This window comes from Grammomys surdaster, unplaced genomic scaffold, assembly GCF_004785775.1.
Source record: "Grammomys surdaster isolate TR1022 unplaced genomic scaffold, NIH_TR_1.0 125849, whole genome shotgun sequence".
NCBI lineage: Eukaryota > Metazoa > Chordata > Mammalia > Rodentia > Muridae > Grammomys > Grammomys surdaster.
Window position 1 is genome coordinate 1,531,080 of NW_021620675.1, and position 14,599 is coordinate 1,545,678.

The following is a 14,599-nucleotide window of genomic DNA, read 5'->3' on the forward strand; positions in this document are numbered from 1 at the left end:
GAGGTCTCACTGAGCTGGTAGGTAACCCACTGCTTCTTTTTTTATTGTTTTGTTTCCAGTCAGGGTTTTACTGTTTTGCTTAAAATCCTGAGCTCAGGCAATCCTCCTGCTGCAGCCTCCTGAATGATTAAGTGTGGACCCCACTCACTTCCCACCTCTTAAACCCTTGAAGTCCTAGAGCTGGGGAGACAGGCCAGTGGTGGAGGAAGTGTACAGCATTCACGGGGCTCTGGGGATGAGGAGGGTAGTCCCAGACGCTCAGTGGGAGAAATTTTAATATTCTGTGAAAAAAAGAGAAAAGATATAGTAGGCCACTTGTGGGCTTGCAATTCAGACTTTAATATGTGGACAATAAGTTGAGTAATTTGTTTCTGTAAATTGTTAGGTTCAGTGTAGGGATTGTTGTTTTCCAGTGTGTGATGCCCTAAGGGCTAAGTGACAGAGAGCCACTCCTGCTCCAGAGAGCTCTGCAGTCAGTATTATTTTGGGAAACTATGGAGATTAGAAAGCAGTCTACTTTTAGACATGCCATAATGAATGCCCTCCTGTTGTGCTTAGACTTGTGTAAGAGATAGTATGGACTGTGTCACGGGGATTTGAAATAACGAGAGCCCCATAGACAGGAAAGACACATCCTGGGTCTTGTGAGTGGACCGTGTCAAGGCAGAGCCACTGCCTTGACAGACTGAGAGATGCTTCCTGTGGAATTTCTGTGGACTCAGGTCACTTGCATTCCATGATCTTTACAGTCTTAAATAAAATTTGAACCTACAAGAGATTCATTCTCCAGCTGAATCTTAGAAACAGCACTTACTACAACATGCATAAATCACCCAGTTCTGATGTGGAGGAAGTTATTTACTGTGCAGGATAAATGTGTCAAAATTGATCTGCTTTCCAAAAAACTACAGGCTCCCTTACCCTCCTGTGGTAAATTTAGTAACTGTCTTCTGTAAGTTGAAGTAAAATCTCAGTTGTGAACAACACTGGCAAATGAAGAATAGAAATGTCGGGCATAGTGGCACACATCTACAGCCCCAGCCCCTCGGGTGGCAGAGGCAGAGAACTTCACATTGGAGTCCAGCCTGGGCTGCATATTGGGTCCCATCTCAGGGAAACAGAGTAGAAAACAAGTCTTTTCTTCCTCCCTAGGATATTTCTGGGATTAACATTAAGCTTGGTGATGGGAGTCTTTTTTTGTTTTTGTTTTGCAGTTTTTCAGGGGCATGGAGCAGAGAACTGAACCTGTACCTGTATGATATAAAGAATTATCAGGCCCTGTGCTGGATCTCTGTCCTTTGGTGTTTTGGGTTTGATTGGAGTTTTGACATAGCGCCTTGAGTTGAGTTTCTTTTTTAAGCCAGAAGGTACTTGGAAGTTTATACCCAGAACCCCATTTTCATTCTGAAGCAGGACCTGGGGGGTCACTGTGTGGCCTGAGAATGATCCTCTGACTCCTGCTCCCCAGTACAGGGATGACAGATATATGCCATTGTACCTGGCTTTGTTAGAACTTAAAGAGAAGAATGTAGTTGTCCAATTTAAAATTCAAGTTGCTTCAAAGGTGTGATTTAAATGGTCTTTGTCTCATTTTTCACTTTTCTTTTCTTTCCTTTCCTTTCCTTTTCTTTTCTTTTGTTTTTCAGACAGGAGCCATTGGCTGTTGCTACCATGGCAACTTAGACATAAATAACCAATAAGGAACCCTATAAAAATAATAGTTTATTAGCACAGCAGAATTAACAGGGACCCACTATATATTTTAACAAAAACATTTTGTTTGATTGTATATTTATTTTTGTCTTTTTGAGGCAGGGTCTCACTCTGTTCCCTAAGCTAACCTAAAATTTATAGCAATGCTCCTGCCTTACTCAGCCTCTTAACTGCTGGGGTCACAGATGTGCACCACCATGCCCAGTTAGGTGTCTTTTTCTCTAGCAACTTCCTTAAGACAACATGCTATTTGTTTGTTGAGACAGGGTTTCTCTGTGTAGCTCTGGCTGTCCTAGAACTCACTCTGTAGACCAGGCTGGCCTCAAACTCAGAGATCTGCCTGCTTCTGCCTCCTGAGTGCTGGGGTTTAAAGATGTTCACCACTACCCAGTGCTGGTAGTAATTTTTATAGCAAATCTCTGGCTCTATGGAGTAGGGTTCTGATGAGCGGGTCTTCCATAGTCACAGGACAGGTTTCTTTAGGGTCTTCTCTGATTAGGTGTGATTGTGGTTGTCTTTGCTTAGATTTAAACAGTTAAACTAGAAGGTGGATACTTGCTGCTAGATACTATGGTGATTTGAATAAGAACGGCCCCCATAGGCTCATATATTTCAAAACTTGGTCCCTAGCTGGTGGAACTGTTTGGGAAGGTTAGGAAGTGTAGCCTTGCTGAAGAAGATACAGTAAGACAGTCTCATAATTGTTAGATCCAGCAATGACCTGAGCCTGTGCAGCGGTCTGGCCCAGGCAGTATGTCTGTAGGATTGGTGAAGGTTTACAGTACAGTTGCCTCCTTTGGTTGGGTTTGGAGTTTTGGGTTTTTTGGTTTTTTTGAAACAGGGTCTCTCTGTGTACCCCTGGATGTCCTGGAGCTTGCCCTGTAGACCAAGCTAGCCTTGAACTCACAGAGATCCACCTGCCTCTGCCTCCGGAGCACTGGGATTAAAGGCATGCGCCACCACTGCCTGGGCACCTCCTGTCTTAATAATACTCTTCTTACAGAATTAACTCTCCATTTGTCTAATTAATGACATTAGCCTACTGTGTCTCCAGATAGGGGGTGGAAATGCCAAATTTCAGTTTCTGTGAAGTATATATGGCACCACAACTACCTTCACCAACATCTACACCCTCAACAGCCATTTCACCCGAGAGTCTTATATGAGGATGACATAAGTCAGTGGTTCATTTGCTCAGGTATTTAGTGATCAAAGGAATATAAGGAAGACAAATAAACTCAGTGAGCTAATCCATTTCATAGTAAATCAAAAAGTGATATACATACCGTGAAGGTACATATATAATACAGGGTAAAGGGAAGCTGATATTGCTTACAGACAGTGAGAGTGGGTCACACTGTTCCATATGGAGTCAGGAAAGCCTTGTTAACATGTGGTTTCTGCAAAGACATAAAGGAGTAGTCAAACTGACAGGGAAGTAAGCATCCTGGGCACAGTTAGCACCGCATCCTAGAACAGAGTCACGCAGTGCACTGGGGAGCCACAAAGGCTGGCGAGGCTGGGTGGAGAGAGCACAAATAGAAAGATATACAATTAGATCCCATGGGAGCCTGATCACAAAGGGCCATGTGGAGTGTTATAAACACCGACTTTCACTATGGGTTAGGAAACAGGGTAGATTAGTTGGGGTTTATGCTTGGTTTTATGTGTATGCCACTTGTGGAGGGGTACCAGTGGCAGCCAGAAGAGAACAGTCTATCCTCTGGAGATGGATTACCAGCAGTTGTGAGCCACCCAATGTGGATGCTGGGAACTGAACTCAGCTCCTCTGAGAGAGCAGCAAGTGCTTTGAATCAATAAGCATTTCTCCAGCCTGGGTTGTTGTTTTATTTTTTTTTTTAATTGTGCCATTGAGATATAGTGCACATATCACACAATTTTCTCAGTGTATTGACACTAGAGTATGTTGATCTCCAGCATATTTACAGGTATGTTGGAACTTCATAATCTAGAACATTTCATCATTCCCGAAAGAATCTCCTACTCTAGCCTAGCTGTTGTCTGTCAACACAGGAGTCTCTTCCCTAGGCAACTTATGAGTGGAATTGCACGTTTTTCTTTTGAGTAGCTTCTTTCCCTGGCTGTCTGCCTGTCTGTCTCTGTCTCTATGTCTCTGGGCCCCCCTCCTCTCTCTGTGTGTGAATGCGTGTATGTGTGTGTGTGAGGTTACCCCGCAACTGAAATACTATTTTGAGAAGATTTACCTGCTGTGCCTTTTCACATCCTTTGCTTTCAAATGGTAAGGTCGGCAAGCCATGCAGCCCACTGCCCAGTGAGAAAATAGCATAAAACAAGGAATCAGAATCATTTCATTTGCGGGTTTTTGGCATCCCAAAAAAAATTTAAGTCAAAATAATTAAATTGATTAATTAGTGGCAACTGATGAGGTTTTAGGAGAAGCTGGGAAGACCTGAAGCCAGGAGGGGCTGCTGCATGCTGTCTGCAAGAGCATCATAGACCTCTTACCTTAACAAGTAACACTAGACACTTGGCCCTTCTCCTGTAACCACAAGTTGGTTCAATCCCTGAATTATTTACAGAAAAATTAGGATACCATGACGGAATTTGCATGTCAAAGAGAAAGGAACCCGCATACCACTCTCCTGTGCCTTGGGCCAGATCCCTTTGAAAGCATCAGGACCATGTTGCCTTTGTAGATATTTTTTTTGTGCAAAGGTTTGTTCTCTTCTCGCCACTGACCAGCTTTTCCTTAACTGACTGTGTGAAATTCAGTTAACGTGCACTGTGCCTATGCAGGCCTAACAGAAAGTAGGCATTTACTATGATGAAGTCGAATTTAACCAGGACTCAGCCTAAGGGTGTCTCCTGACTCTGTGTGTACACTAGAACATCTTTAAACAAAAGACAACTTTTCATCATAAAAACAATATAAAGTTCTTATAGGAAAAAATGGTCCAGTTAAGAGCTGGAGAGTCAGCCCAGCAGTGAACACTCACTGCTGCTCTTGCAGGAGCCCAGGTTCGGCTCCTAGCACCTGACATCTCACAACCATCTAGAATTCCAGTTCCTGAGGATCCCTCTCTGGCCTCTGCAAGCACTGTACACACTTAAACAAACAAATAAATATTTTAAAAATTAATAATGGGGCTGGTAAGATGGCTCAGCGGTTAAGAGCACCGACTGCTTAGTGTAGAGTCTTCTGGACGTCATGAGTTCAATTCTCAGCAACCACATGGTAGCTCACAACCATCTGTAATTAGTTCTGATGCCCTCGTGTGGGGTGTCTGAAGACAGCTACAGTGTATTTTGGGCCAGAGCGAGCAGGGCCAGAGAGAGCGGGGCCTGGAGTATTTAATAATAAATACAAGTAGACCAAAATATGGAACTGTAAGGTACTGAATAAAATATCAGACTCCTCAGTTAGGGCTGCTGCCCCTGACCTAGTACAGAGTCTCTGGTCTGCCAGTGAGTGTGCACACCTTCCCCGGCCTAGTGTAGAGTCTACCAGTGAGTGTGCACACCTTCCCCTGGCCTAGTGTAGAGTCTACCAGTGAGTGTACACACTTTTCTCTTGGCCTTTGGTTTTCCAATCTGCCTCTTTCTTTGCAGCCCGGACTAGCCTCAAACTTTCAATCTTCCTGCTTCTGTCTCTTGAATGCAGAGATTAAAGGTGTGTGGTCCCACATAAGATAGTTTTAGATAAAAGACAGTGTGCTTTCAGTAAAAACATGTCTATGTCATTTTTATCCATAGAATTCTATTCTGTTGTTTGTTTAACCAGTCACCAGTTTTTTTCTTTACTAACAATATTTTGTATGCATTTATTCTGAAGCTATCTTTGACAATAAACTAGATAGATAGATAGATAGATAGATAGATAGATAGATAGATAGATAGATAGATAGATAGACAGGTAGATAGATATAACTACTGAAAAACTTTTTTTTTTGAGACAGGGTTTCAGTAGATCAGGCTAGCCTTGAACTCTCAGAGATCCACCTACCTCTGTGAGTGCTGGGATTAAAGGCTGTGTCACCACAGCCTAGCTCTTTTCTTTCTTTTCTTTTTTCTCTTTCTTTTTTTTTTCTTTTGAGGCAGGGTTTCACGTAGCCCAAGCTGACATCCAAATTGCTGTATACCTAAGGATGGCCTTGAAGTGATGCTCCTGATCCCACTTCCCGAGCACTCAGATTGCATGTGTGCACTAGCATACCTGCTATATGAAGTGTTGGGCTCCCAGGGCTCCAAGCATGCTAAGAAAGTACCTTGTAACATTCTCAGTCCCTGGCTGATGGTCTCTGTAACCGTCCACCCTTAGAAGCATTGTGGTAACTGTCTCTATGCATCCTTATGCACTGCCTGTGCAGGACGGCAATTGAGCAGGAGTCACACGCCAGGAAGCTCTCCTCACTGCAGATAGGACCTCGCTTAACTTTCCTGATCCAAGAAGTAAGGTCATTGTGATCCCAACTTCCCCATGAAAAGCAGGGGACATTCGATGACTTGCTTGGATCACATCTGGAAGTACAGAGCTAGTGTTCAAGCTCAGACCTGTGGGCTAGCAGCAATGTGAAGAAATGGCTGCATATAAAGTATAAACGCTGTCTAAATGCTAAATTTCCAGCCAGAGAGGGGTTTGCCGTGTGTGCGTGCGTGCGTGCATGCGTGTGTGTGTGTGTGTGTGTGTGTGTGTGTGTGTGTGTGTGTGTGTTTTTCAAGACAGGGTCTTATATAACTTTGGCTGGCCCTAAACTCACTTTGTAGACAAGGGTGGCCTTGAATTCATCTTCCTCCCTCCACCTCCTGAGTGCTAGGATTTTCACTCTGTTCTTATAGTTATTGTTGCTCTGACACACTGCCGTGGTGTTGAGTGTCTGCAGGGGTGAGGAAGCATATCTGTGGATCTGTCTTCCCGTCACTGACTCCCTCGTGGACCTGCATGATGGATACACAAGCAGTTCTTTCCCCTGGAGTCATTTCCCTCTCAGACACTGAGGGCCTCTCTCCTTCCTTTGCACTCCAGCAAATCACGCCTAGCACTGGATTCTCCCAGAGTCCCAAGTTTGCATCGGACCTGTTCCTTCTCACTGAGAGAAAAACTGGGCCAAGAGCTCCTGTTTGTTTTTCTTTCCTTTGTTTTTCTTTTTCTCCTAAATTGGGTATGAGTAAAAGACAGGAATTAAGGAGTTGCTTTATCCTAGACAGTTGTAGCATTCATAGGGAGGTAGAAGGAGGATGGGTGGTTATCATGGCAATGTTTTCTAGTTAACGCAGTGTTTCACAGTGTTTCCTGTAGAAAGTGTGTTTGAGGAGACACAGATCCATTTAAAAAAGAGTGTGCAGACAACAAAGTGGTAAAGGACTGCGTACCATCTTAGATAGTCACAAGTCACCGTAGCATGTTAAAGATGCTGAGGAACTGTAGAGTGAAGCCACTCAGATTTTGGGTTTATCACTTGATATTTAGAAAAAGAGATGTAGCATATGCCACTCTGGTTACAGTGCTCATCTTCCCTCGCTTTCATACAGAAATGTGCATCTTCATCAGTTGGCCATGGATTTCTAAATAACACATTTAATTTTGCTCAGTTGAATCATGGCAAAAGTGACATTATACTTTCCTCGTGGGCATTGCCTCTATGATTTATCTATATCATTGCTTGTGCCCGTGTTCACTCAGTCTTCAGTGCTGCGTAACACTTCCTTCTGTGGACAAACCAGTTCATTTCCGAGTCACCTGTCTATTGAAACCTGGAAAGGTTTTTTTGCTTTGTTTTGTTTTGTTTTGCTTTGTTTAAATTTATTTTGCTATTGCTTCTTTCAAGGAGAAAAAAAACATGAGCCAAGAGTATTGGCATAATACGATTCTGTTGTTTGGGAGCATAAAAGATGCTTACAGTGACTGTGCACTAGCACTTGAGGCAGGAGAGGAAAGGGAGAGGACATACCTTTCTTCAGTGATCCCAGGCTCCACCCAGGGAATTAAAGAAACCTGTGTCTCTCTAATTAGAATATGATTATAATTCCTAGGAGCATGCAAGAATACAAAATAAATGAAACATGTCTTTTGGAGTATCTATTTTCATATAATTTGGGGGATGTGCAAAGCATTAATAAAATAAAATGAACTTGGGGGGAAGGAAAGTACAAAGGCTTCCAGGAAAACAGATAATTCCCAAGTGCTGGAATTCAGTGTGCACCACACTTGGCTTACAGCTATTTCTTCTTACATGGTACATAAAGACATGAAAGCTACATATTCTGTTTTTATATTGCACATACTTAGTGTATATATGGTAGGGGACATACCATGGACATGTATGGACTTTAGAAGAAAACTCATGGGCACTAGTTCTTCCTTTCCACCATGGGCATCCAAAGATCAGAGTCAGGATATCAGGCTTGGCATCACTCATCTTCTCCCACAAAGCCACCTCACTGGCCAGTCAGTGCATGTGTACATTAGACAGTCAGTCCCCACAAATCAGCCTCCCCTCCTTCCACCCTCCCTCACGTGTAATGTCTGCCTGTGGACTACAGTGAAAAGGACGAAGATAGTGATGATTTAGATATGGACATACATATGCAGCATTGTCTAGGAACAGTTATTCAAAGCGATTGCCTTAATAATGAACACATTAATGCTGTGAGTGTTGATTTCTGCTCTGTCACCAGAGACTAAAAAATAAAGATGATTCAAGCATTTTAAAAAGAATTTATTTTATGAGTGTGTGCCTCCATGTGTGCATGTGTACTGTATGTATCGCTGGTGCCTACAGAGGCCATCAGATGCCCTAGAACTAGAATGTTTATGAACCACGTGGGAGTGCTGCGAACTGAGCTCAGGGCTTCTGGAAGTGCTCTTATCTGCTGAGCCACCTCTCTGGCCCAGCGCCTGCTTTTCTGTGTAGGACTCAAGAGTTTTCAAGGTTTGCTTTTCTGAGTTAAGAATGAGGCTCTCAGTCCGTCCATCTGTAGAGCTGGGCAGCACCCTGGCAGGAGCATAGTGACTACGTCCTAGTGCTGTCTGTGCCACACCCCTGCCCAGATGTGCTTGTACATCTGGCTATTAAGGTAGGACTCGTAGCTGTGGTCCTGTGCACATGTAGGCCAGTTCAGTCCAGTCATGCACAGTAAACACAGTCTGTTAAATTGAATTTAACTGAACTGGATTGGATCCTAGCTCCACAAGAGATTTTTTAGTTTGTTTTTAGGTGAGACTGATTTTTTAGAAATCTAGACAAGCCATTCTTTTTGTTTCATTGTTTTTAAACACAATCTAAATTTAGGATGCAGCTACCAATATGTTGGTTGCCCATAATTTTTAAGCACTCTGAGCAGTGAGTCATCAAAGTCCCTAAATAGATATTTGAAAAGTCACAATAGCCCTGGGAAACAAAATTAGGTTTGGCAAATACCGTGTTTTCTCTTTGCAGTCAGGAATGTGTGGTCTTACTGATCTACATGGGAGGAACGCTCTGTATAATTTTAGCAAGTTCTTTTCCCTTCATACTAGAGTTGAAAATGAGCAAAGATCCCCTGACAGGCTCCAATAGGGTGCCCAGCAGCTTCCTTCTTACTGGAAACCACCTGCTGGGGACTGTTTCCTTCCCAGATGGCAATGTGGCATTCTCCTGACCCTGATTCAGCCCCTCCAGCATTGCCAGTCTGATGGCTGAAAGGAGGCCACACAGAGGCAACTATGTTTCAGTTGAAAGCAATGGCCATGGCCTCTACTCCTTCCCTTCATTGTTTGTCTCTAATGGAGTTTAGAGTTTAAATCCTCCAAGCCACAGCATCTTCCAGCTCTGAACTATAAAGCAGGGTGGGATACTTTCCATTCATCCCTCATGGGAGATCATGCTTACAAACGCCATCAAACAACCCAAATGTTAGAGAAAAGCGCCTCACACCAATGGGCAGCTACTTTAACTAATTCATTTATCTAGCCTATGTGTTTAGAGGGGCTTTGCTAAGCCCTGGAGAACTGACTAAGTAAAACTTACTCCAGCTTAAAGCAGCCCGTCTCAGTGAAAGTAAGAACCAACCAACACCTCAGGCTGCCCTCTGCCCTCTGCATGCATGCTGTGACACACATCACACACACAAAGGCTTTTTAGAAAGATTTTAAACAGTAAAGACTATCCAATAGGATTAGATCTGCGTTTTAAGAAAATATAGTAATTTGTACTAATGTAACATGGTCCTAAGGCAGTGGTTCTCAACTTGTGGGGCATGTGCATATCAGATAACCTACATACCAGATATGTACATTATGATTCATAACAGTGGCAAAATTAGTTATGAAGTAATAACAAAATAATTTTATAGTTGAGGGTCACCACATGAGGAACTGTATTAAAGGGTCACAGCCTTAGGAGGGTTGAGAACCACTGTCCTAAGGTAATACATAAAACCTTGCCCTTAAAAGATCTGGGGTCCCATAGTTTCTTTTTAAAGTTTCAGTGGGTAGGGACACTTGTTGCCAAGCTTGATGACCTGAGTTGACCCTGTGACCTCTACACAAACACTGTGGCACATGGCATAGCAGCTACACTTACAATCTCACCCTTAGGAGGCTGAGAGAAAAGGCTTGTGTGAAGCCAGTCGCATTACACAGTGAGCTCCAGGCCGGCTAGCGCTATGTCACAAAATCCTGTCCAAGAAAAAGAAAACACAATAACGTGCACAAAGGCGTTGTCCTCCTGGGCTGGATGTTCTGTCTGGCGTCCTCAGACTCGGCACACGGACAGGGTCACCCAGAACGTCCCCAGCTTTATTCACGTTACTTAGGTCAGTGCTGTGAGGGTGGTGCTCTGTTTTGGTGAGCCTTTTGCTTTTCTGCCAAATAACCTGGAATCTCTTTGTCAGTTTCCTAGAGGAAGTCCTGGCTTCTGGGCTGCACAGCCGCAGCAGGGAGAGCTCACAGGCCACCTCAAGGTCAGCAAGCAGAAGATGAGATGGCAATGGAGAGCGTCGAGAGTGTCACGGCCTCCTCTTACCCTGCCTCAGCCCTTCCCTGCTGACCAGGGGCTTCAGGGTGGCCCTTGTTCTAGCTCACTCCAGGTAACCCCGATTCCTGAACTGCAGGCACAGACACCGGGAATGCCAATGATGAGCCCACCCCAGCCCACTTGTGACTCTGTATCAAATAAATATGTTCTTTGTGTATTTGACAGCACAGTGGCTTCAGTGTTTGATGGGCTTGTTGAGATGGTACATGAGAAATGCATTGTCAGAGGTAAGAGGGACTCAGAAAGCCATGTGATACACATGGGACCATCACTTATGTCCTGTCTTCTCTTGATATCCTGAGCAAGTGAAGTTCTGACAGGAGCCAGCCATGTTAAGGACCATGGAATCAGACCTTTGTGAAGTTGACAAAGCCTTTCTCCCAGATCATGTTCAGAAAGGCAAATCTTCAAGTAGAATGTTCTAGAAAGGTTGACCACTGCATGTAAAAACTAGCAACTGCAGCTTCTTCCTCCAGGATGACTACAGCCTGAGACTGCTCCCCTACAGACACCACCTACCAAGAACAGCCTGAGACTGCTTGCCTATAGATAGATACCACTTACTGAGACCAGCCTGAGACTGCTCCTCTACAGACACCACCTACCGAGACCCGCTAACCTCTCCTTATGGGCTGTACATAAGTGCACAGAGGCTCCAGCTCCATCAGAGTGCAGACAGTCCATATGGATCCGTGTTTGTGTCTGTTCTTTCCTCTGCCCCAGTCAAGGTTCCAGGACCAAGGCTCAGGGGACACAGCCCCTTGTCCCGTTACCTCCTCCCTCACACCCATTTCTTTGGAGAACCATTTGCTGTGACATGGAGAACCCATGTGAGGTTGCAATAAGAATCCATCTGCAGAGTGATGTTGTTTGACTTCTTTGAGGCTCATTCATGAGAATTCACAAGGTGAGACTCGAGAGGGTGTTAGACATACAATGAAGGCACAGCCTGTGTCCAGGGCATGTTTAGTTATGTGAGCAGATGAAAGCTCTGGTCTATTGTGCCTCTCCTGAAAGCAGTGAAGAGTGAAGGCATCAGGATGTCAGGAAATCATTGTCCTCAGATAATCATGTTCATTTACATGTAGGGCCCTTGAAACCAGAAAGGGCATCTGATCTCCTGGAGCTGGAGATCAGAGCCTGTCCAGTGTGGGCGCTGGCAGCTGAACCCAGGTCCTCCGCAAGAACAGCAGGCACACTTCTGCTGAACTCCAGCCCCTTAACTGATATGTTGAGAAGTATTCCCTAGCATCATTCAAATTTGTCATATATATATAACATATACTGGACATATTAGTCTTCTGTGGCTAGCTCAGTTTCCTCCTCCATAAAGATAATTAGTGCCTTCCTCATGTGACAGTAAGGACTAAACACAATATTCAGTGCAATATTTAAAGAGCTAATTCTATTATTTCTGGTCTCTTTTTATTAAAAAAAATTTAGTTAAGGAGATATGTTTTTAATAACTCTCCCTCTCTCCCATAGATTAAAATGTCATGGTCAAAACATCAATCCTATTTTTAAAATAGGATTTTAAAGTCAAGGATATTTGTTTTTAAATGTCAGCTCAAATATTTCTGCCCAGTAAACTTACAAACAACAATTCACAAGATGTTACCTCTGAGAGTTTTTGCTTATCCCCCTAACTGCTGAGTAGAGCTATTGATGATGTTCTTACAGGTGGGCATGCTAAGCCACACTTGTCCTCCCAGGATCTTATCTCCCTGGAGAGATTAACTCAAGTTATATTTGTGTGTTCGAGTGCGTGTGATGCTCACTGAGTGCTATAACAATGTGTAAAGGAAACCAGAAGTGCTATTCCAATTTCTCACTTAAGCACTGGTCTCTAAAAACAGTCCCACTTAGATCCAAATGCAGGTGCTGTGAGGTTCACTCGGTGAGAAAAGCCAGCTTTAAAGCAAACCAGCTGGCTTATAGGAACATGCAGTGTCAAGGCAAAGAAACAAAGGTGAGGGAGAAGGCCAGGACGATGACATTAATATTTGAGGTTACTGGGAAGGAGGAGTCAGGAGGGATGGGGACTAGCCAGAGATTTATGTAATATCTCAAGACACAGACAGGCAGGGAAGGTTCTTCAGCCCACATGCATCTGCTCCAGAGTCTGAAAATTACTTTGGTTATTTTTTCTGAGTCCCTCCGCCTGATGTTTCACAAAGCACTAGCTCCTGTCTGATGCTGTGCAGAGAGCCCAGAGTCTTGCACACTGGAGGGACTCTAGTATCTGTTGACTAGATGAAAGCTCCAGAGGAGAAAGAGATGAGGCAAAGTCCTGAATTCCTTCTGCATTGAGCCAGAATCTATCTTTCTATTTCCTCCTTGGAGTGCTGGTGATTAAGCTAGAGCCCCTGCCGAATGCTAAGCAAAGTGCTCCACTGCGGAGCCACACCCTCAGCCCCTGTTTAAACTTGGTAAATCAGGTGGAGACAGGAGGATTAGCAGATCAAGACCAGCCTTGGCTATGCAGCAAGTCTGAAAGTACTGTAGACTGTGTAAGACCTTGTCTTAAAAAAAATAAAGACAAGGGGGCTGGAGAGATGGCTCAGGTGTTAAGAGCACTGACTGCTCTTCCAGAGGTCCCGAGTTCAATTCCCAACAACCACATGGTGGCTCACAACCATCTGTAATGGGATCCAATGTCCTCTTCTGGTGTGTCTGAAGACAGCTACAGTGTACTCATATAAATAAATAAATAAATAAATAAATTCTTAAAAAAAAAAGACAATCCCACGCATTCAGCATTCTTACCTGCCCAGCCAACAAGTTTCCAAAAACTCAGGTAGGCTAATTCCTTCAGCTGTGTCCTCATGCTGGTACATATGCGCCCTCCTAAAAGCCTTTCTTTGCCTTTTAAACAGGACAGTACCAAACTGCGATGGGGAGGGGATAGTCTGGAAAGTGTGCTGTGTGTGTTCAAAGTCTAAAAGGTAGACCAGGGTTAGAAAACCTACATTCTAATTTCGTGTAACAGCAGTGTGTCAATTTGAGCATGTCGAGTGGTTCACTGTGCTGGATTGATCTCTTCCCAAGGGATAACCCTCGTTCTTCTATGCCTTACAAAATGGTACTCAACATTTTTAAGTGCCAAACTAAGAGCATTTTGAAAGCATAAAGTTCTGTACCTACCTGAAATAGAAATCAATTAATATGGCTAGTGAGATTACAGGATTGGGAAGCAAGGTGGGTCTGAGAAGGGGTGTCTTTCTTGATAACCCGCCCCCCCCCCCAAAAAAAAAGCCCAAACATCCTCCGCGCCTCAAACCACAAACTTACCAACACTTCATCTTGAACGTCTCTGGAAAAAAGATTTTTTTCCCTGCTCTGTGCCAGGGAGCTTTACTCATGTCGTGGTGGTTATGTTTATCATACACCAGGTAATAGGTTTATTAGCTTACTGTCTGGTAGTAATTGAATCTAAAAGACAACATTGGGGACCTCACGAGGCTTTCCTGGGCCAGCTGATCCTCCTTTTACCAGGTAGGGGAACGGAGGAAAGCGGGGCTCAAACTTGGGCTCCCTCCAAGCCTCATCAGAAACACGGAGCTCAGAAGGGCTCGCGGTCCGAGCGTCCTCCGGGCCTCCCCACCGCTGCACGCGTGTTTACCGCAGGCCTGGCGGGGCGCTCACGCACGCCCGGGAGTAGGTCGAGAGTGGAGACTCCCGGGGCTCCGCCAGCCGGAGTCTGCGGGTCCCAGGCGGCCGCTCTCCCACGGCGCCTCCGCTCCATCCCGCTCGCCACGCCTCGGGCCCGCCCCCATCGCCGCGCCTCCCGGTTATCCGCTCGCGCCTCCCCCGGGTGCCGGGTCGGAAACAAAGGCGTGGGGCGGGGAGCGCACGGCGGCGGCGCCGCGGTCCGCCCTTCATTCGGAGCC

General features: G+C 44.7%; 1 protein-coding gene across 1 annotated transcript in view; it reads left to right on the forward strand.

The window, feature by feature from the left end:
* The window catches only part of Vps45 (vacuolar protein sorting 45 homolog), a 56,865-nt gene extending 45,989 nt beyond the window's left edge, over positions 1-10,876 (forward strand). The window contains exon 15 of the mRNA XM_028789710.1: positions 10,567-10,876. Within this exon, the coding sequence (XP_028645543.1) occupies positions 10,567-10,654 (88 nt within the window). The 3' untranslated portion in view covers positions 10,655-10,876. The remainder of the gene's footprint in view (positions 1-10,566) is intronic.
* The last annotated feature ends 3,723 nt before the right edge of the window (positions 10,877-14,599 follow it).